General features: G+C 42.0%; 2 protein-coding genes across 8 annotated transcripts in view; both read right to left on the bottom strand.

Annotated features, from left to right (window-relative positions):
- Positions 1–11989: 11989 nt before the first annotated feature.
- FIGNL1 (fidgetin like 1) lies at positions 11990–16501 on the bottom strand. Of its 2 annotated transcripts, none has more exons than XM_015854355.1 (2): positions 16443–16501; positions 11990–14671 (listed from the first exon to the last, which is right to left on the bottom strand). In XM_015854355.1, exon 2 carries the CDS (start codon positions 14661–14663, stop codon positions 12597–12599), a length of 2067 nt encoding a protein of 688 aa, XP_015709841.1. In that variant the 5' UTR covers positions 14664–14671; positions 16443–16501; the 3' UTR covers positions 11990–12596. The 2 variants fall into 2 exon arrangements, with proteins under 2 accessions (XP_015709841.1, XP_015709842.1); XM_015854356.2 differs by lacking the exon at positions 16443–16501 and adding an exon at positions 16252–16435.
- Positions 14563–21668, bottom strand: part of DDC (dopa decarboxylase) — a 66710-nt gene continuing 59604 nt past the window's right edge. For 5 of the 6 annotated variants that reach the window (XM_015854339.2, XM_032442456.1, XM_015854338.2 and 2 more), the window contains one exon: positions 16833–19419. In XM_015854339.2, the coding sequence (XP_015709825.1) occupies positions 19204–19419 (216 nt within the window). In that variant the 3' untranslated portion in view covers positions 16833–19203. Of the gene's footprint in view, positions 14672–16832; positions 19420–21668 lie in introns of those variants that run through there. The other variant, XM_032442457.1, reaches the window with a different exon arrangement.

Here is a 21668-nt window from a genome sequence, read left to right as displayed (position 1 = left end):
TTTGTAGCATTCTGGTTGCACTGATAAGGATTAAAGACTGCAGCCTTATAAGCTATCAAAATTAAAAGAGAGATCCAAGGCACTCTTAAAATTTAGGGATGTTCAAACACAGATTCAAACACCGCAGATTTCTTTAACTGGTGGTTATAGGATACAAAAAGTACATTTATTGTGGTACAGAGATTCCTGTCTTAACCAAGGGCAAGACTGCAGGGCCATTCTCCCTTGTGCAGGAGCAAAAGGGAAATTAAATACTTGCCAAAAACCATCTTTGCCAGCACATATAACAGAAGCACCTGCATATGAATTTTACTTTTTTTCTTTCTTTAGCACAGCACATTTAAGATTTACCCTCCCATCTCACAAGTCCTACTCTGAAACATTACAAAACTATTTTTGCATTGCATCCAGTCACTAAGCTTACATGAATAGAGTATAACAATATATATAGTATTTCATTTGCATAGTCTATAGCAGATGCACTTAACACACTTCCACATACTGCTAGGGTGTTTTGTGCATGTGTGTGTGTTTTTAGGCTCATTACATATTAGTACAAATTAGAATGATTGCTTCTGCTTTGGAAACATCTGCCTTACCATTTTAAATGTGAGTGCCTGAGGCACAAAACAGTTTTAAAAGGTCTGATATTATGATAGCACCTGTCAGAATTCCACTGAACTAATCCCAGTAAACGTGAATGAGGGGAGATAATCAAGCTGATGAAGAATTCACTACTAAAACACCCCACAGTTCATGCATCTACAGTATTTTGCTTCTCCCTAAGTTATAAATACACTGCGTGTAATCAACCTTTTAGCAAAGATTGGATCCTGATCCACAGAGAGAATAGAAATCAGCAGAAAGTAGAAATGTTAGTGCAGAATTAGGACAACAATGCAATTCACTTACTAGCAGATTAGCAAATCTAAAATTAAAGACTTTCTAAGAAATTCCAGAGCCTGAATCAGAAAAGAGAGACTTTGGGCATCTGTTTGAGTTTGTAAAATAGTTCTTGATGTCTGAATCATAATTTGGCCATTGAAGGTAGGGGCAAATGTACCAGAAGTGATAAGAAGACCAGAAGGGAAATGAAGGGTGACAGAAGATTGGGTGGAAAAAATAACGCGTCGAGTTCAGCAGTGATGAAGAAAGAAATTACTTTCTACCACAAGGGTTATTACCGCAGAATTAAGACAGGCCAAAACCAGTGCATTTCAGGGGAAAAATAAAATAAAAAATTGACAATATTCTTAATATTTGGCCATCTTTTACACTATGGAAGAGTTGGCCACTTGCCTTGATTACTTTTAAATGTAAAATCAAATTGTGAACTAAAACTACTTTTTGTTTGGATATCAGCAACTTCCCACCCTCCCTTTGCAAAAGAACAATAAAAAATCCACATGGCCAATGCAGGTGTTCATGTTGTGCATTCATACTTCCTTTTTTTCTGCAGTACCTGACAAAGCCGAGTCACATAGTGTAAATCCTTCTTAACAATCCCCTTCAATTTGCCATCAATGCTAAAATGCTACTGATATTTCTTAATATCACAGTCTCTGGAAACACAGTTCTGGAGAATATCACTTTTTATTTGAAATATAGAAGGAATTTAGCTCTCTTGACTGGGGGGATGATTACAATAAATGGAATTCTCTTTAATGACTCAGAATGGAATAGGAATGCCATTTCATCCTATTATCTTTCAACTTACTCCATAGTTTCCAGAGGAGTTGGTTAAAAGGAACCATTACTGTGAAACTACTAAAATTCTTCCCCCTTTCCTGAAAGGGAAATTGTGGCAAAGCCTGAATTCCTTATGCAAGATCATGCAATGAGTTAGTGACAAAAATCAGGATTGGCAGTCATGTCTTCCACCGCTTGCTTCTCCGCTAACCACGAGCCGGGCTTCCTCTTCAGTGGGTCATAAACTCAGGACCCCATATTTGCAGGCCCTGGCACTGAACTCAAAACTGTAAAATGGATTCAAATCTAAGAAATCAAATCAGGCTTCACATTATATCAAAGCATGTTTGTGTGGGCACACTGTATGTATCTAATTCAAAATAGTTGATTTATATATATCTAACCAACAGTTGCTAGTTTACCTTCCTTTACTGAGAGATATTCTGCTGCTTAAATTTATGGAACATTTTGGCCTAACACGCAGAGACACATAATCTTTTCCATGATCAATGGTAGCAGTTAAACAACATTTGCTTTGCAAATGTCTCAAAATGAAGCATAGATTAAATGATACTGGAAAAGAGGTCTTCTGTCTGATTCTTCTGTTTTCCTATAGAAAAATAATGAGCTTTACTAATGACGTATTATATATAAAACACAGAAAACCTGTTTTGTAGCAGTCAGCCAATTGGGATGCTTTTCTGAGCTGGAAAATGAAAAAAGAAAAAGAAAATAATAATAATAATAAAAAAGAAAATAAAGATCCCCAAATCACTCTATTTAGCCTATCAATTATCTCAGGGAAAGCAACAACAAAAAAGTCAACAGTGGAAACACTGTCCTCCAAAGAAAAGGAAGCATATGATGGATTTAGTTAGCAGGCTCGTTTACAGCAGAAAACAGAAGGCTCACTGGAAAGTGCACACATACCAACGTGCAAAATAGAAACTTCAGATAAGCTGTGGCAAGAGGGTGGGATTTCCAGAAAATAGGGAAGGACTTGTTACACCCTCCTTGTCAAATTTTGCAGGATCACCACAGCTTCTCTGGAGAAACACCATGTGCAAAGGGGAAAGCTAAGAGCTTTCCATTTGGTTCTGCTTCTCCTAAGTGAACTGCTTGCCCAATTTCCTTTACAAGTAGATAAATATTCGAGTCAAAAAGTCAGCCTTCCCACATGCTACTGTGCCACGTGCTTTTTCCACTGAGCCTCTGGCCACTTACATCACTTGGAATATCATATCGATACCTAACTTTTTCTCTGAACCCAATACGCACGTTGCACTGATCTTTAGGAAGCTAAAGCTGCTGGTATGATGAGAACAGGCAGGCTCATGTCAGCTAGCAGCTCTGAGGAGCAGGTCTACAAAAGGTGTACAGGAGCAGAAAGCCAGGTCTCTCTGCACCACATCATGGGAAGCTGCACAGCTCATATTTTTCAGTGCTGAGGGCATCGTTGGAGCTTTCACTCCAGATAAGCAGAATGAAGGCTTTTTCACAGCGACTCTAACAGTCTAACTCTGTAACCTCTCTCATCATGAGTGCTTCCTGACAACACTGCAGTTGCAATCCCACCACAGCTAACACACGCCCTTTGAATTCAGCCTGGGTCGTGCCCTGCTGAGGCTGATCTGTTCCTCCAGCATCAGAGATGCCACAAGTGCACAGGATGATGTGGGAGCAAAACACATTGTGCTACAACCCTGCCTCACAGACAACCACCAGCCTCAGCCATGATTCTTCCCAGGGATGTGTCTACCTCTACAGCACACCTTGGCACGTTTGCTGGCATGGAGCTACAAATCATAAATCTAGGTGAAACAAAACACATAGGGTTTAGGGAGAAGAGCAGAGGGAATGGTAAATTAATATAAAGATATTTGGGTGACAGTAAAATACTAAAAGCTACCCTTGTTTTAGTTTCAATCTTAACTATGAAACAGGAAAATTAAGATTTCAAACTGACTTACGGAAGTTTTGACAAAATATAGAACAAATTTCTAGACTTCATAGAGTCCTTTAGCCCACGGCGGGCAGAAAAACTAAATAAATGATCCAAGAGTGTAACTCTCCATCTGAGATGCAGGAAAGCCATATTATGTGTCTTAGCAGCAGCATCACCAGAAATGCTGACAGAAGACCTTATTCTATTCCAGTGCCCATCCCTAGCAAGACTTCAGTAGCTGCACATTCAGAGCCAGAGGGAAGCTCTCAAGAAAGGTGTTATCACCATTTCCTCTCTTCCCTCAGACAACAGGCCTGTAAATGCATACTGGAGGATTGTGGTGTTACAGTGCCTTCCACTTGCCCATCCATGCTGCTGCTCTGTGCTCTTGCATTTCCAAGGGATATGCCAAACAGAAGTACACTGCTAAGATCAAATGTGTAGTCCAGCAATTTGTTGGTTCAACAAAAGGCATCGCTGAAACAAGCTGTCTGACTCAAAGAGCATACACTTCCTGTTGTTGGCAGAAAGTGAGACTTCTCACTGTTCCCCCTTGCTTCCTTTAAAAACAGTGCCAGGAATCGATGTAAATTGGCTGCAAAGCATCTGACCCACAAAGCAGGGAAGTGAGAAACTGCAGGACTTGGGAAGATAAAGCAGTATTAGCCACCCATATTTAAACATCTTTCATATATATATGTATACATATATATATATATATACACACATGTAAATATCTTTTTCTGGTTAATGATTTTGCATCGCATGTTTCCCTTGAAATCAAGGGGCTGATATTTTCAGCATCTCCTGCAAATTCTGCCCAGTTCCAACATTCACAAATCACTGAAGTGGTTTCTTTAGTCATAAAAACTATCTGTGATACTAATCACAAACAGACAAGCCTAACTCTGCCAAGACAACTCAATCAAAGCTGATAGGAGGGATCATCTAGCAAGCTAACTAATTATTCAACACATAGGAGCTGACCCCTCTGGGATTTTCTGTCAAGTGGGTCAAGAGAAGGCCTCTGTACTGCTGGTGCAGCAGTAGTGCCAGAAGTTTAAGCCTATTACAACTGCACTAATGATTTTTACTGGTGAGTCAACATGAAGAGAGCAACAAATGCCACTTGCTGTCAATGAAACGTCAAATGAATTGAGTGCTGAATTAATTGGATTCAGCACCCTGATACCTAACTAAACTTAATGTCTGGAGATCGTGAAATGAATATCACACATACCTGCTCATTTTGTCCTGCTATTAAAGTCCTGAGAACGAGGATGAGCTTCCACACAGATGTATTAGGATTGTCGCCTATTTGCACAACTGCAGTTTAACATTACAGCCTGAGATACGAGCTAGAATTAATTTTTATATATCCTGCTTATTAACAGATAGTTCTGGGGATGCTATGCTAGTTTTCACAGCTCCCTGCACAAAAATAAGTAAAACAAATAAATAAAATAATATGAATAAATAAAGTAATATAACAAATAAATAAACATTTTAAAAATCTTTGTCCACCGAGTGAATCACCAGTTATCCTAAATTAAACATCAGTAACAACTCATTCATACTGTATGATTTTAATTGACAAAAGAAGGGAATAACTTTGAGTACTCTTGGGCTTTCCTTAAGGACTGGCGTGGACTTCTTTGGGAAAAGATCTCCATCTGGTGGCAGGCTATAAAAAGATCAAGTCAACACTACGGGTGCATTACTTTCCCTTACAAAGACTGAAGTTACCAGAAATGTAGTGGATTCATTGTAAGTTTTTCTCCACAAAGTTCTAAGCCTTATATAGAATTCACTGAGCAAGGTGTCCTAAATGCATGTCTCACTATTAAATGCTCATCTTCTCCTGTGCAGTGCTAAGCACTGTTAGATATTTCTTCCTTTCTTTCTCCCCCCAGTACAGCCAACCAACTGCAGCAGGTGGGTAAGGGAATGAAGAATACAGACAGTAATTTTGTAATAAAGCCTGTGAATACCATTTTTAGTCAAGTCTGTGTGATTTCTGGAGCAGGTGAAATGGATCTAATACAACTTGCCTCCCCAAGTCTTTGTAACCAGGATATAAGTGCACCCCAAGCATGGCTGTCCCACATGGGAGCACCAGTAAGGCTGTTACCACATCCACCATTCTCCCAAGACTAAGGATTTAAGTTTATAGATTTATAACCAATCCCAGGCATTCAGCTGCTTCATTTCAAACAAAAAACAAAAGTATGTGAGTTAAGCTGGCTTCCTTTTCTCATAGCACAGCTCTTTCTGCTGGCACTGCTGTGGGAAAGCCTGTTTGTGCAGAGGGCACCAGTAGTGTTGTTACCTGTGACAGACGTATCAACCATACATCTGTCTGTTAAGTATAACTTAGCACTACTTTAGGGTGACTAGAGGATGGTATCACTCCTAACTATTCAGGGAGTTGTGCTATCACAACTACTCTTAAGAGCACAAGAGAAAAAGTATTATGTAACGAACCTAAGTAACTTAACGCTTGCAAACTCTGTGACATTTACAGATACAGCCTCAGCACACACCGTTAGTGGGTAACATCAAAAGCTTCTGAAAAACTGATCTTGAGTTCTTGCATTGCTTTGGTGCAAAACTTCTGATACCACGTTTTAATTCTTATTTCTTTTTTTCAATCCCCTGTGAGACTTACTGTCGTATGACAGGAAGGCACCACATTAAGCAGTTTATCAATAAGCCTGGTCAGAAAATAACAGACTAAGCAGAGAATGTAGGAGCAAATCTTCTATTACTTCTTCCCTTGTCACTAAGAGAGTTTCTTTCTCCAGAAGGGCATCCAGAACAGCTTGCAGAAACCATTTTCTGGAATGCACACTCTTGCTGGAAAATATATATATATATTCCTCCAGAATTTAAGAAAAAAGGCTACATTCTTCACTGCAGGAGATTTATAACCATACTGAGTGTGGGGCAAGCCATGCCAGTACCTCTAATTTGTCATCCATCCCTGTTGGGTTTAGCAGGATGGCTGAAAGCAGCAACTTCTTCTGGCACAACGGCTGAGCGCAAATTGGATGTTTCCATCTAACTAAACACAAATTGCTAAACACAAATGGAATCTGTCAGCTTCCACAGTTGAAAACCCAATGCTCTGCAGACTGCAACTACTTGTTACTACACACAACACAACTGTGGGCTGCAAACTGTTGCAGCTGAGGAATGGAAAGGCAAAAATTCATTGTAACTAACTTGAATCACTGTATCTTGCAAATAGTTGGTATGCAAGAAACGCAATCTACTGAGAGCATTCAAACTCCCTCTGTCAATCTCACATCTATTTTATTTTAGAAAAAATATATCCACGGCTTACATAATAATGAAGGCCAAAGATCTCCTTCAGGATATTGAGTTAAGCACGTTAGTAGAAGCTGCTGCATGAAAACTCTTGTAAGAAATCTCACTGACTACAACAGATTTGCAAGTGTAAGGAGTCATCAGCCAAAACAGGTACCAAAATAAAAGATGCCACACTAACCACAAAGCCTACAAGCTAATTCACCTGAAATAAAGCTGTGCTCTGGTCTGAACACAGGTTTATGCTGTTGTAGAGAATTTAAGACCACATGTGCCTCTTCTTCCTAGTCAGGATGGACTATATTCGCTCTCCCACCCAGCTCATGACTCCAGATGGAGAAACAGCACTTGTTCCCCTTTCCCACAGAAACCTACCACGAGGAAGTACTGCATCACCCCTCTGCAAGCCAAAAAAGCATATTCAGTCTCTCTTCAACATGTCTGCAGCTGATATTCACTTTCCTCAAGCTTTGTCTTCTGAGAAACATTGCCTTTTGCTTGTTGCTGCAACTTTCTCCATAAGAAAATAATCTAATAGCCCTCTTGAAAAGGTTAAATGCCTTGGGAACACAAGAATTACATCCTGTGAGTCTTTTACAACTCTTATAATACAAATAATTAAACCATTGCAATACCAGTGCACAGTTAGTTGTAAAACCATTTTCAAAGTGCAGTTATAGCCAAACTGAAAGACCATCAGAAATTTCAGAGGGGTCCTTCCTGCATCAGAGTCAATGTTTTCCTTAATACCTCAGTGATGGAAAAGAAAGGTTCCACTGCCTAACTTTGTTGTTGGCAGCAAGTTGGGAAAGATGAGAAAATGCAACTTCTGAACAATTTTGCTGAAGACAACCTATAATGTAAAGAGAAAAACCAAACATCATACTCCAATGAATACTTCACCTGTCACCCATGTTCAGATCTTCTGCTCCACACTAGTTCCAGACCTGGTCATTGGTGAGCTCTGCCCTACTTGAGCTAAATCACTGTGGGAGAGAGATGAACCCACAGAAGTTATCAGAATTCTAACAGACAGGACATCTTTAGAAGGATGTAGGAGATGCGTGTGGTCCAGACAGAATAGTAATGTCAAGTGACAGCAGATATCAACAGTAGTGGCTAAGAAGGTGATGCGTAGAGCTTTCTCCATTTCAATGAGCAATAAGAATAGGATAAGACAAAAAAAGTGTAAGTTATACTAACAGAGATGAAGCATTAGGGAAGAGTCTTGCTTTCCCTCAGTCTTGCTGAGGAATCAGGTAAGGATAACCATTTTACCAATAATGAACATTCAGCATTTACCAAATTGTGTTTGCATAGCAGCAAATGCTGTACGTAAAATGGATCCTAAGTATCATCTCGTGGTCACATGCATCCAAAGTAAAGTCCAAGAAAAGACAGTTGTATACTTACTGAGTAAGGAGGGTGACGTTGGAAAAACAATCTGGGCAAAACATGTACCAGTAATCACAAAAACTAATTCACAGGAATTCTACATGGAATCAGAATTATGTGATCTCTTAGAGTACATTCCAGACTTTATAGCAACACAGATTTGGCTTTTGAACCTTCTGACTTAATGGGACTAAAACAGGTAATATTAATAACTACAACTTCAGCTTATAGCCACAGCACTGTACATGACTGCTTTGCTGCAGTTACGATAAAGAATGGCAATGAAATAGTAACAAGTAAAGAAATCTATGCCTTGAAAATTTCATATCATCAGCATCTTCACTAAGCACTGTAATTATGTGAACTGTTCCCCTGAAGGCATCTATATTGAGTGTAGGTGTCAACGTTTTGGTAGTAGGAGGGGCCACAGGGGTAGCCTCGCATGTGAAGAGGTCAGGGCTTGCCCAGTGCCAAATACGGCTGGTTCCAGTTGTCATCACAGTAAACCCACTGTAGAACACAGCTGAGTTTGTCAGCTACATGTATGGTGTTTCTGGGAAAACAGATTTAAGGAAGGGGACAGGGGGTAAAAAGCCAAAGAGAGCTCTAGGAGGAGGAAATGAAGAGTGAGGAAACAGCAAAAATGAATTAAAGTTCAAAGAGAAAGGAAGAGTTGCAGATACTTGCTTGACTGTAAAGCAGTACTCCTGACCATACAGAGCTGGAGTAGATATCAGATATCCCTGAAAAAATACTGGAATGCCAGGAGCCCATGCTAGAACAGAGAGAAAGCATAAGAGGGAAGGCGCTACAGAGGAACCTCCATGTCCTGACCGCAGTAACTCCACTGCACCACCTGGAGAGAAGAGTGGAATTGAGTTTAAAGCAGCAGGGAAGAAAGTGGTTGTTAGAACGCTTGCCTTTGTTTTTCAGTACCCAAATCTCTTCTGACAATAAACTCACTTTCCATAAATTGAGTCGGTTTTCCTCACAACACTAACTGATAAGCCATCTGTGCTAAAAAGTGTGCTAATGAGGTTAAGACAAAGTGCAAGCACTGTTTGTGTACCTGTAGTTCTCAGCATCTTCTTAGTAAGCACAAGTGATCACTATGACCAGTCTGCTATTTCCAACAAAATCAAAACTTTAGTAGGAAGCTTTATTTTTGCCCATGTTTGTTTTTTGTCTCTTTTCTCCCCAATTACATGGTGGTTTGGGAGTAGTAATTTCCAACAGATAAGCAGAAATTGCGTTATTTCAATTGGACAATCTTACCAATACTCTTAGAGGTGTTTAGAGTGGTTTTCATCCACGTGCCATTAGTAAATGACAATCACTGCCGCTTCATCAGCTTTTTCCCTACTTGTGTTGGCACAGTTTTCTATAAATGAACATTCATCTACAGATTTCAAAATGCTCCACGACAATTGAGCTAACTCAGATACAAGATGCACCGAGAGAGTGAAGAGTGTGCATTGCATTGATTATTAAAAAGAGCTCACCTTTCCAGGATTGAAATTATTCACCTTTATTTAAGAGAAACTAAGAGATTGTGCACCAATTGTTACTGAACCACAAAACCAAAGGAGAGTCCTGAATTTCTAAGTTCAGCCAGCCAAAAAGAATAAATAATGAAGTACATAAGTTTCTGCATACACTAAACAGGTCCATTAAAGTGAATTTGTCTGCACCATTTCCCTCAAATTGCAATCATGCCCTACTTTTGTGCAATTTTCTCTCTTTTTGTGAAATTACGTTGCAAGGGGATCAAATTTTGGTGGCACTGTTATAGTGGGATATGAAATACACATCGGGGTAATATTGGAAGTCCTGCTGACTTGAATCCCGCAGCAAAGCCTGAATATTGCTAGATGGCTGAAGACGCTGTCATATAGTTGCATCAATACAAAGAAAAGAAGAAAGTTTCCTTCCTTCTATTTCTACATGAAGTTCATGCACGTGACACGAACAAAGCAGGTTCATGTCGTTCAAGACTGCGAAGTAATAAACAGCATAAGCAGCTAGAGGATGAATGCTGCTATTTGGTGCTGTGGTTCCACCTCTCTTTCACAAGTTCCATTATGCAGAAAATAAATGCAGCAGCATGGAATTACTTTCCCAGTCCTTGCCATCTTAGGAGGCACTTTACTGTCTGTTGTCACATGCATTCTCACTGGTCTTTCCGGTAAAGCCCTCTATTAAAAATGAAGTTTTCAGCATAAAGATGGCAATTCCTTAAGATGATGCAGTTTTAATTACCCTTGAACAACTCCTGAGTTTTACTAAAACAGTTAAAATTCTCCGGGGTTTTCATTCAGATTTTAAAGAACTTGTTTTCAGCACGGTTTAAGATCTTTGGAGAAACTAGAAGTTTCCTAAAGTACATTTATAGCTCCCCAATGCTAAAATGACACAAGTTGTTTATTTTTATAGCCAAATCTGTCTATTTCCACTATTTCAAAAATTAAGATAAATTCACATACTTGAATTTTTATGGCTCTACAAAATAACCCCTAACATGGCCTACACTCCTAAAGACATAAACTAGAACTGATTCTTAGGGCTTATCCCTAAGATCAAACATAAAGAAATGCTAAACCTTCCAAATTATTCCAAAATAAAGCTTCACTAATCTCATAGCCTTCTGCAGTTCCCAAATAGCTTTAACAAACGTTAGCTAAACAGCATCAATAACTTATCCCACTTTAGAAAAAATCTTCAGACTAGCTTTTAAGTTCAGCTTTTTCATAATAGAAGGAACAGTGCTTTAGAGAAACTGAAAATAAACCCTAGATATCACTGTAGTCAGTCCTTCAAAAATGAAAGCATTTCACCTATTTTCAGTTCAAGTCTATCCAGCCAGTGGGCAAGGATGGATTATTTGAACAAAATGGCAGAGCCTTTCTTTAAGCCTCTGGTAAGAATACAAAATAGAACTTACTTTGTAATTTTACCACACCTATTAGAAAATAATTTAAACAGTTGACTGTGGGACACAGCATTTCTTCTTCCTATCTAATAGCATGAAGTCAACACTACAGACAGCCCTATTTCATTTCTCAACATGAACAGGATTGAAGCTCAGAAACACTAGACCCAGGCCTCCTCACTCTCTTGCTTCACAAGAACACCATGTACATAGGTCCTTCAAGCACTGCCATGGGATCTAAGTTCAAGCAACAGTTGTAGCAAGACCATGAGCCCCCTCTTCATAGAATGGCCTGAGTTGAAAAGGACCATAACAATCATCTAGTTTCAACCCCCCTGCTATGTTCAGGGTCACCAACCACCAGACCAGACTGCCCAGAGCCACATCTAGCCTGGCCTTGAATGCCTCCAGGGATGGAGGCAACTTCCCCACCAATGGGCTGTACTTTGGCTCATTCCAGATGCTACTTCCCTCCAGCTTGCCAGATAGTCTGACCTGAAGATTGCTATTAATTTTTTCTAGTGAAGTTTGCATAGACACAAGAACCACAGCACCCAAGAATCACGCCCCCCCACACAATGAAAAGTCCACAGCAGGCCCTGCCTGCCTGCAGCCCCCTGTGAGCGCTGGCCCCTTCTACGGTTGTTGGTGCCCTCTGGATGAGGTATGGCACACAAACAGGCACAGAACAGAAAACAAGGTCAAATGAAAAAGCAATCAGAAAGAGAGTTTAATAACAAGCTGGGAACAGGCTACAGTGATGTGGGCAGGGCTCAGTCCAACAAAACCACTATTTACATGAAACCATTCTCTTTCCTCCCTGCTTCTATTTTTTCCATGAGTTTCTTCTCTCATCCACCATGAGTCTTTCCTTCCTGCATTCCTGTCTTCTTCTAACTCAGTGTGCCCCCCATTACCTTCCCCGTCAGCTCCAGCTTTACTACACCCCTAGCCAAATTATGCAGTTCTGATATCAATACGTGGGTCAACTCAGCCTTGCATTACTGATACAGCACAGCTGGCTGTACAAGACTGCACCCTCAGGTACCCCAATATTCCCTTCAACTATAAAGTTCTGTCATCTTCCCCTTAACATCAGTGAAACTCATCCATCCTCCACAGCAGCTCTCTGTAATTCCTCAGTTTTTTCAGTTAGCTACACCTCAGGCCAATACCTGGACATCTGGCTGCATAAATTTAGAGAGTTTATTACAAATAAAAACAAAAAGCAGCATAGATACACTGAACGATCACAGGTTTAATACATAACAGTGCTAAAGAACTGTCTCAGCAAAGGCTACGATGCAACTATCTGCCGCAGCCAAACGTCCGGTTCCAGGTTTCATACAGCTCCAGGTCTTTCAGGGACACACTAGGCCGCACGGTTCCAAAGGCACTCTCAAAGTCAACAAAAGCAATGGGTCGTACTTGCTCTGGCATGATGGTTGTGATATCCATGGACTGAAGACTGCGGATAGGGCCCAGAGAAGCTTCACGACACAGCTGTGTCATGTCTGCACCAGAAAACCCATCTGATTGCTTAACTATAAGCTCAATTTCCTCTTCACTGAGACAGTTGTGCTCCTTTGACATCAGACGAGTAACAATCTGCTTCCTAGCTGAAGCTTCTGGAAGAGGAATGTACAGTCTCTTCACAAGTCTCCTTCGGGCAGCCTCATCGATTTCCTGAGGCCGATTTGTTGCACCAACCACCAGAATACGATCTTCAGAGGAGGTTGTTGCCCCATCTAACTGGACCAGAAATTCAGTTTTTATTCTCCTTGAAGACTCGTGCTCCCCATCCCCTCGCTGTGATAACAGAGAATCAATTTCATCGATGAAAATCACTGCTGGCTGTTGACATCGTGCCACAGCAAACAGCGCACGGACCATCTTTTCCCCCTCACCTACCCATTTGGAAGTCAGAGAAGAGGCACTGATGCTAAAAAAAGTGGCTCCAGACTGACAAGCAATGCATTTGCCTATGAGAGTCTTGCCAGTTCCAGGAGGACCAAAGAGAAGAATTCCTTTAGGAGGACCACGTAACCCAGTAAAGATGTCTGGCCTCAGCATAGGCCAGACTACAATTTCTTTTATTGTAGCTTTAGCAAATTCAACTCCAGCAATGTCATCCCAGTTCACAGGAGGCCCGTGGTCCATGATCTCATGCATAATGAGTTCTACCATTTTTGGTTCTATACTTTTCAGTCGTTCATCTATAGGAAGCAAAGGATCCGTTGGACCCCTGGCATGAGGTTTACACTGCACTCCTCCGTTTTCATTTCCATCCTGTTTTGGGACTGGAGGAACAAACTTGCTAAATGGACCCCGAGATCTACCAGCACCCAGTGACTTTTTTACACCTCCATATGATGAGACTGGTGCACGCTGTTGTAGGCTTTGAGGTTTCTTTTGCTGATCTACCCACAGCTGTTCTTTTGCAGTTCTAAAACCAGGAACACCGCTCTCTTCACTTCCATTTCTATTCCCTGAAAAACTGTTGGCTTCAGTAGTACTGGAAGCCTTGCATGGAGCAAGGCTAGAAGTGGCAGCGCTGCCTGTATCAGTCAAGCCATAAAATGCTTTTCTTTTCCCAGACCATGCTTGTACAGCTGACTGATTGGGAAGAGACACATTTTGCCCATCACTACAGTTACCTGGAATTTTCAGAGAAGCACCACTTGTCATTTCTTTATTTCCAAACAGCGGTGCTGCCTGGAACCCTGTATGAATCTGTTCACTTAAGGAGGCAGAAGATGCAGGAGGTACATCTGAAGTTTTGGTCACAGGAGGCACATTGCTTTGGAGAGACTTTGAAGATAAGGGATGCTCAGGGAGATGTGGGCCCCGACTCGCACATTTTGATGAGCCAGCACAGCGTTCGCTCTCACCGGTGCTGCTAAAAGCACCGAGCCTAGGAATGCATGAAGCAGCAGAGGCACTGACCCCTTTATCAGCTAGTACAAGGGCATCTGTTGGTGCCATCTGAGAGCTCTGGACCTTTCTGCCAGCCTGCATCCTTTCTTGCACACACTTCAATCCAAATACATTCTCTGTTGTCAAGGCAGATTGCCACTTGTCACTGTCATTTTGCTGACACTTTGCCAAAGTCAAAATGTTTTCAGCATAGTTATTCAAGCCAGTCTCTATGTTGTCAGAGTCAATAATTGCAGAGTATTTCTCCGCATACTTTTTAAAGAGGTTGGCAGCACAGACCTGAGAGATCTCCGAGTTTGCCCATGCATACTGAATACGCAGAATTTTGGCACGGTACTCATCAGCCTTCTGTCCGGGTGTGCAGGTGCCAGAGGCAATAGCAAAGTAACTTTTCTGCCAGTCGCTCAGTTGTGCGGTGCCATGCGTCGGGGCCTCCATCGCTGACACTGAAACATACATAAAAATACCTGTTGTTACAAAAAATGTTTTATAGTTGCTTACTTGGCTGCTTCCTCCTTTTCTAATCCCAAATAAATGAAAACACACATCATTTTAATCGAATGAAACAGTGCAGCAGGACTTGTAAATCACTAAGCCAGAATGGACACCCTTCAATAAGGAAGCAGAACTGTGGGAAAAGCCACTTACACTGAGGTGCTCCTTTTCTTCCTCGTTCAAAGAAAGGAAAGAAGAATTAAAACAAATAAAATAAAATAAATAAAGGAGGAAAAAAGAGTTTGCTTCTAACCTGCGGTCTCCTGGGGAAGTAAGTAGACTGCAAAGAATGCTAACAGATGGCCAAGCAAAAACTGACCTTGTTAAATGAAATCAGCAATGCTTTTGCTCCTATTTGACAAGATACTGCACGGTGCAGAGGAGATCTGAGTACAGGTCATTGTTTAAAAGATGACAGTGATGGTAACAAAACTGAAACAACAAAGTTATTGAATAAAACCACATGCAAACTGTGAGGGGAGGAAAAAGTTCCATTAACAGACTTAAGTAGATTTGTAGCATATGTTCTTAACTACTTATTCCATGTAGAACTTACTAAAACCTCCCTTCAACTTTTGATTTTTGGAAAAACAAAGGCCTTGTTTGCCTATAGCACTGTTCACTTCTTGTTTTTCTACTTCAGGATTTAAATTCCCTCTGCTGCTGCTAAGTTCAAGAAATAAGAAAGATGCCCCTTGGCTCAGAAGGGACATTTTGCTGGCTTTGGAAAGATTAGATCATGTTTCTGACATAACTTCACAGCAGTCTTTCTCTGTGGTCATGTGCAGAAACAGCTCTGATAAGGTCAGGACTCCATAGTTTAGGAAGAGGCAAGAACAAAATGAGAGAAGTCTACAGCTGCTTCTGCAGGGTTTACAGAAAGCTTCTAACACAGCTCTGATCAGCTGTTCTCATACTCTGATCTGCCCATAAAGCACTTCCTCAGCATGACTGAAATACATCAAATCCTAACTTCTGTCTGCCCATCTCAGTGTGTGCTGGGTTTTTCTAATAAGACAATGTACAAAGCCTGTTAAAGTGAACGTCTGTCTATCATCTCCCTCAACAGAGTACAAGTCTCTGTGCTCTTTAACCAGCTGCAGATTCAAACACAGGTTCACACCGGCAGAAGCAGTATATGAATGCAGATTAATACGTGAGTGTGCAGAATACAAGGCTGCCAAGAAAGCAGGGTGGGGAGAATACAAGGCTGGGGGTGAGGAGATGTTCCACTCTTTTTACATTAAAAAAAAAAACAAAAACAAAAAAAAAAACCAGTTTGCCCAGCAATCAATCACATCACCGAAGCACCACAGGGAGCATAACGTGATGTGGTTTTCAGCCCAAGTTTGTAGGGCTGTTTAGGGAAACCAGCACACGACATGAGCCAACCCACTCAAGGGCAGCACTCCAGCAGGCTGCACACACCAGCTGCCGTGCCGTGCCGTGCCGTGCCGTGCTGTGTGGCCTCGCTCCGGTCCGGCTCCATGGCCCGTCCCGCCCACAGCCCAGGGCAGGAGCAGCCCCTCACCGGCAGCACTCCCAGCAGGCCAAGCCCGCCCAGCCAGGACTCGCTCCTCCAAGCCTGGCCGAAGGGACGCCCCGAATCCGGCCTTGCCGAGCCCCTCACTGCTGAGGTGAGGAGGAGTAACGGTCCCCAACGGCTCTAACGGGCAGAACGCAGCACTACGCCACACACCCGCCCGCGCCGCGCGCACCCACCGACTACAGCCGCCGACTGCCGCCCCTGCGGATCCCGCGCGCGCTCTGCCTCAAGGCCCGCCCCACCGTCCCGCCCTACCAATCGGATAGCAGCGTTCTGACAGACGCAGCCAATCGGAAGGAAGAGCAGGGTGGACGTCATCAGCTCGGGCTTAGCGCTGCCGCCTTCCCGCTCCCTATTGGTTGCGGCTGCCGAGCGCCCACCAATGGGAGCGGGCTGCGCGCCTGGCGGTAACGCCTTCCGCGGCACCATGGCGGGGGCTGCCAGATGGGGCGTTAAAGGGCACTGATGAAAGTGGGAGTGGCAGAGTGATCTGCGGAGATGGTACCGCTAACGGCGGGATGGGCACGATGGGAGAGGTCTGGCCAACAGCAGAGACGGACAACGGCTGTGGTTTGCTTTTTGTTTATTAGTGCTGCTCACAAAACAGACGTGTTGATTTGACAGAGTTTGGACGGATGTGAACAGAACCGCACGGCTCACAAAAGCACCAAACATCAGGTGACGTTTCCACTTTGGTTACACGGTCTACATGGGTGTCACTTACAGCCCAGCACCCCGTGGTTATGTGATGGACACAGTGACAGCAGTGACAACCATCCACGGGCACAGTATAACAGAATGAATCACAGAATCACAGAATGACCCGGGTTGGAAGGAACCTCAAGGATCACGTAGTTCCAACCCCCCTGCCTGGCAGGGCCACCAAACATACACATTTACTAGATCAGGTTGCCCAGTGCCCCATCCAACCTGGTCTGACACACGAAAGCAAGGTGAAACTGGACATAACAACATCAGTGCAGCCTGGGGTAGAGATTCACAGAGAGTCATGGAGTCATCGAGGTTGGAAAAGACCCTAAGGTCATCCAGTCCAACCACCAGCCCACCCCACTGTGCCCACTGACCATGTCCCTCAGTGCCACATCCACTCATTTACTGAACACCTCCAGGGACTGTGACTCCACCACCTTCCTGGGCAACTTATGGCCACTACCCATTAGGGTATTCTCCTAAAGAAGTGCTTTTCTGAGGTTTTGTAACTATTTCTAACAGCATCAATCAGCACAGACTGCATTAGCTTTTGAACACAAGGAGCAAAGATAAAGGTTCGCATATTAACTATTCATTAATACTGTGTTTCCCCCACCAAAAGTAATTTCACTTACAAATATGTTGCAAAGCTACAGAACTGAAACAGCAGAAAGGTCCTTCTTTCAAAAACATTCTTTTGAACCATTTTGTTCTCGAGTTGATTACATAGCCCAGATTATTATTATTTATTTCTTTTCAGATGACTTAACACTAATGTTCTGCAAAGCAATTATCACATGGGGGAACAAGGGAATGGGAGACTGGCTGCTAAAAAGGCCTTCATTGACTGCAGCTTCGAATCATTTCCAGATTTCAGATAAAAAAAACCAAGAACTGTGAAATTCAGATTTCTGTATTGTGCTGGCCTTGAGGAAATGCAGTTCTGTGGGTATTAGAATAGGTCAGGTGGAAGGGAGATCATGTAATAAGCCAACAGCCTGATCACTTCAGGGCTCACCAAAATTAAAGCACCCTGCTGGGGGTACTGTGCAAATGGCACTGAATGCTGATAGACAAAAGGCATCAGCCACCCCTCTAGGAAGCTTGTTCCAGTATTTTACCACCCCCCCGGTAATGGAATTTTTCACATCCAATCTGACTCTCCCTAGGTGCAGATTTGTGCTGTTCTGTGCATCCTGCTGCTGGTGAGCAGAGACCAACGCCACCCTCTGCTCCCACCCCCTACCTCCTTGGGATGCCACAGAGACAAAACATGGCCAGGAGCAGTCAGCATGCCATGCCAGCTCTGCCTGGTACACATTTCATGTTGACAAATATTTCTTTATTAAACAATGGAACAAGTGGAGTGGTAGCCATCAAATGATGTCACAGCTCTATTTCACACAACATGGCCTACAGATTATGTTGAAGTAGTTACTGCTTATAATAACTGAGTTGAAAATGTAGAACATCAGGTAGCACGTGGATTTTGGCAGAACTCTGAAGATGGAGAATCAGTATGGATGATCAAAGTGAAAACCAATAAGCAGCATAAACTGTTTGCTGAGATTTGACAAAATCACTGTCTTAGAAGGAAACTTGTAAGGAGAGAGAACCTGCCATAAGGGCAGTGAGCATTCACTCTCCCACTTTGGCTGTATAATGAAAAGAGTCTTGAAGTTCTAACTTCATTTGCAAAAATACAGCAGCAAGTGTGTCATGGCATGTTAGTGACCCAGCTCATTACATTTGTGCTTGCCTGCTTAAATAGGACCCAAACAGTGTTATAACCAGGTGACTAAACTTCCTACAACCTTTTTTTTTCTGATTTCCTTAACGATATTAAATTATTTGGTGACAACACCTCACCTTTTCATCTCTTGAGTAGTATTTGTGCTGTCAGCAGCAGAGGGAATAATAACCCTCTGTTTCCATTGCTGGGATCAATGAATGCCCTTGATAACTAACAGCAAAGAAATGACAGCTCGAGATGCCATGAATATGTCCCTTCTGGAAACAGGCAAGATGAAAATGCAGTGCAGAGAGTGAATCACTAAGGTTAGAACACAACTTGCTGGCAAGGATTTTGCTACTGCAGCTGGGCTATGTAGCAACAGCTTTTTTTTTCCCCTCATAACTCAACTTTCCCACCTGCCCCTAAAATTAAACTTGGCAACACAGAGAAAACCAGCTAATTACCTCCTCCCTGCTGCTACCTCACCACTGTTACTGCTGGTGGTGGTTTTGTTCCCATGTTTTCAGGAGCTCAGTCGCCAGCTGTGAGATGTGCTGCCAGGCAAACTTGACGTGGGTGGATTCCACCGTGCGGGAACAAATAGCAAAGCGTAGCACAAACTTTTCTCGCAGGTGGCATGGGACCAGATGAATCTTCTTGGCTTCATTTATGCTTTTAAGAAGTGCCTTATTTAGTTCATTTGAGCCCTGAAATCATTGTAATTCAACAGATAAGGTAATGAATTTCAGAATCTGGAATATGTAAATCCCACCAAGCAGCCAAGCCTAACTGTCACCAGTAACATCTAGCCATTTCTCAACTGTATAATGCTTTGCCATCAAAGGATTATACAAAAAGTTGATGGCTCTGGAGATCATTTTTCAGCCACAAAGAGATTTATGGATTAACCATGGTTTAGAACCTGTGTTCAGTCTATGGCATTTGCAATAGCTGGCTTCTTTTTCATGACCTAAGGTCATGAGCTAGGTAGCTTCATTTAAAATCATTGATTATTGCATCAATTTCATTACAGTTTTCTTAGATCTAATTCATAGAATCATAGAATGATAGAATAGTTTGTGTTGGAAGGGACCTCAATTATCACGAATCTCCAAACCCTGCACCACATGCAGGGCCACCAACCTCCATATTAATACTAGACCAGGCTGCTCAGGGCCCCATCCAACCTGGCCTTGAACACCTCCCAGGGACAGAGCATCCACAACCTCTCTGGGCAGCCTGTTCCAGCACCTCACCACTCTCATAGTAAAGAACTTAAAAATGCAAGGCAGTTTTGCCATGAACTCTACCAACATTTGTAATACAAATCTCTCAGTCTTTACTTTAGCGTGACTACCTTTAGAGAATCTCTGGAGTATGAAGACATAAATCTTGTTCTTAGTTAAGTAATAATGAAGTATTAACAAATAAGTTAAATCAAGGAATCAACATTTGGGTCATCTCTTTAGAAAACACCCTAAAAAAAGTATTTGCTTAAGGTTCTATGGGAAGTGTCCTTCATAGAATGCTTCAGAGTGTTTCCTACTTGAATTCAGAAATGTCATAAGCTAACCCTCCTACCACTGGCAGCAACCATTCTTCTTATGAATTCAGGGACACAAAGGTATAGGTGCTAAATAACCTGTAGAAGGTCAGAGTGATTCTACATGCATGCAGTATTGAATTTTATCTCCTTCTGTTGTTTTAATTCTTCTTCTACTCAACTACTGAATGTGAGGATTTCCTTAAGAGCAGCTGTATGCTTCCAGTACCAAGCCTTAAAGGAAACAGGACTACATAGAAGAGTACTAATTCTTTTACAGATTCACCTGATGTTGAATTAATGGTAATCTTAGTAATCATAACCAGCATTTAAGAATAAAGCGAAAGATGTCATCAGATTTTCCAAAATCTGATTGTTTTAAATGGAAACAATGACAGCAGCCTGTTGGGATTTTGGTTCTGATTTAGCAACACAGGTTGAAATGCTGACTGCATATCCCTGGCAGTCTTTATTACCTAAGTTAAAGGAACCCATATGTCTAATTTTTTTATATCAACAGCCTGATGCCTTCAGATTTGCTGGCAGCTTGCCATAATAATGTAAGATATACTGTGTTGATCTCTAGCACTATAATTTTTCTCTTCGGAGAAATATCTTAGCTAATGTGCTGTGCCGTTGCTCTTTCCATTACACTGCTGGTGACACAGAATTGCAAGAGATGCTGGGAGTTCCAGTGTTCACTTACTGACCATTGTAGTACTGGAGCAACAAAAGAACTAATTCATCTGCAACATGCAAAACAGTACACGTTTAGTGTGTTGTTTTGGTTTTTTTTTTCACTGTAGCAGCCATGGTTCTTCTTGAAAATATTTCCATTAGAAAATGTTACCTCAAATCTACACAGTTGTGACTTGCCCTTCTTAGCCTTCTCCGTAAGAAAAAGCATTAGGAGAGCCATGACTTCCCACTGGCAGTAAGGACAAGTGAATTCTTTGCATGCTTTTGGATCATATTACAGTCGGAACTGAACCCAAGTCAGAGCCTTGTTCTGACTTAGCAAAAGCTGTTAGGGAATTTAGGTGAGACTTATCATGACTTAGGAGATATTCATACAGTTTTTCTTAGAGTATCATGGACATTCCTACCTAAGAAATGGACCAACATCAATGTGTCCCTGCGTCCTCCCCTGCCTGCCATGGGTTGGTCACTGGTGACAGTTATTTTCTACTTTCTTACTGAAGGTAATCCATCATTAAAATGATGATCCTTGCTTATAATATGAAACGCCCAGTGCTAACTTTTAAGCAATACAAGCGATAATATGATGTTTATGCCCTTGGCAGGGGTAAGAGGAAGAAGGAGAAAGATTTCTGTATCTTTCTTCTGTTCTGCTCTCACAGCTGCACCCAGGGCCTGCTGTGACACTCAGATGTCACATCAAATTGAAGTTAA

The sequence above is a fragment of the Coturnix japonica genome, chromosome 2 (genome assembly GCF_001577835.2).
Source record: "Coturnix japonica isolate 7356 chromosome 2, Coturnix japonica 2.1, whole genome shotgun sequence".
Taxonomy (NCBI): domain Eukaryota; kingdom Metazoa; phylum Chordata; class Aves; order Galliformes; family Phasianidae; genus Coturnix; species Coturnix japonica.
The sequence above is the reverse complement of the archived record's forward strand: the minus strand, read 5'-3'. Positions and strand labels throughout refer to the sequence as shown.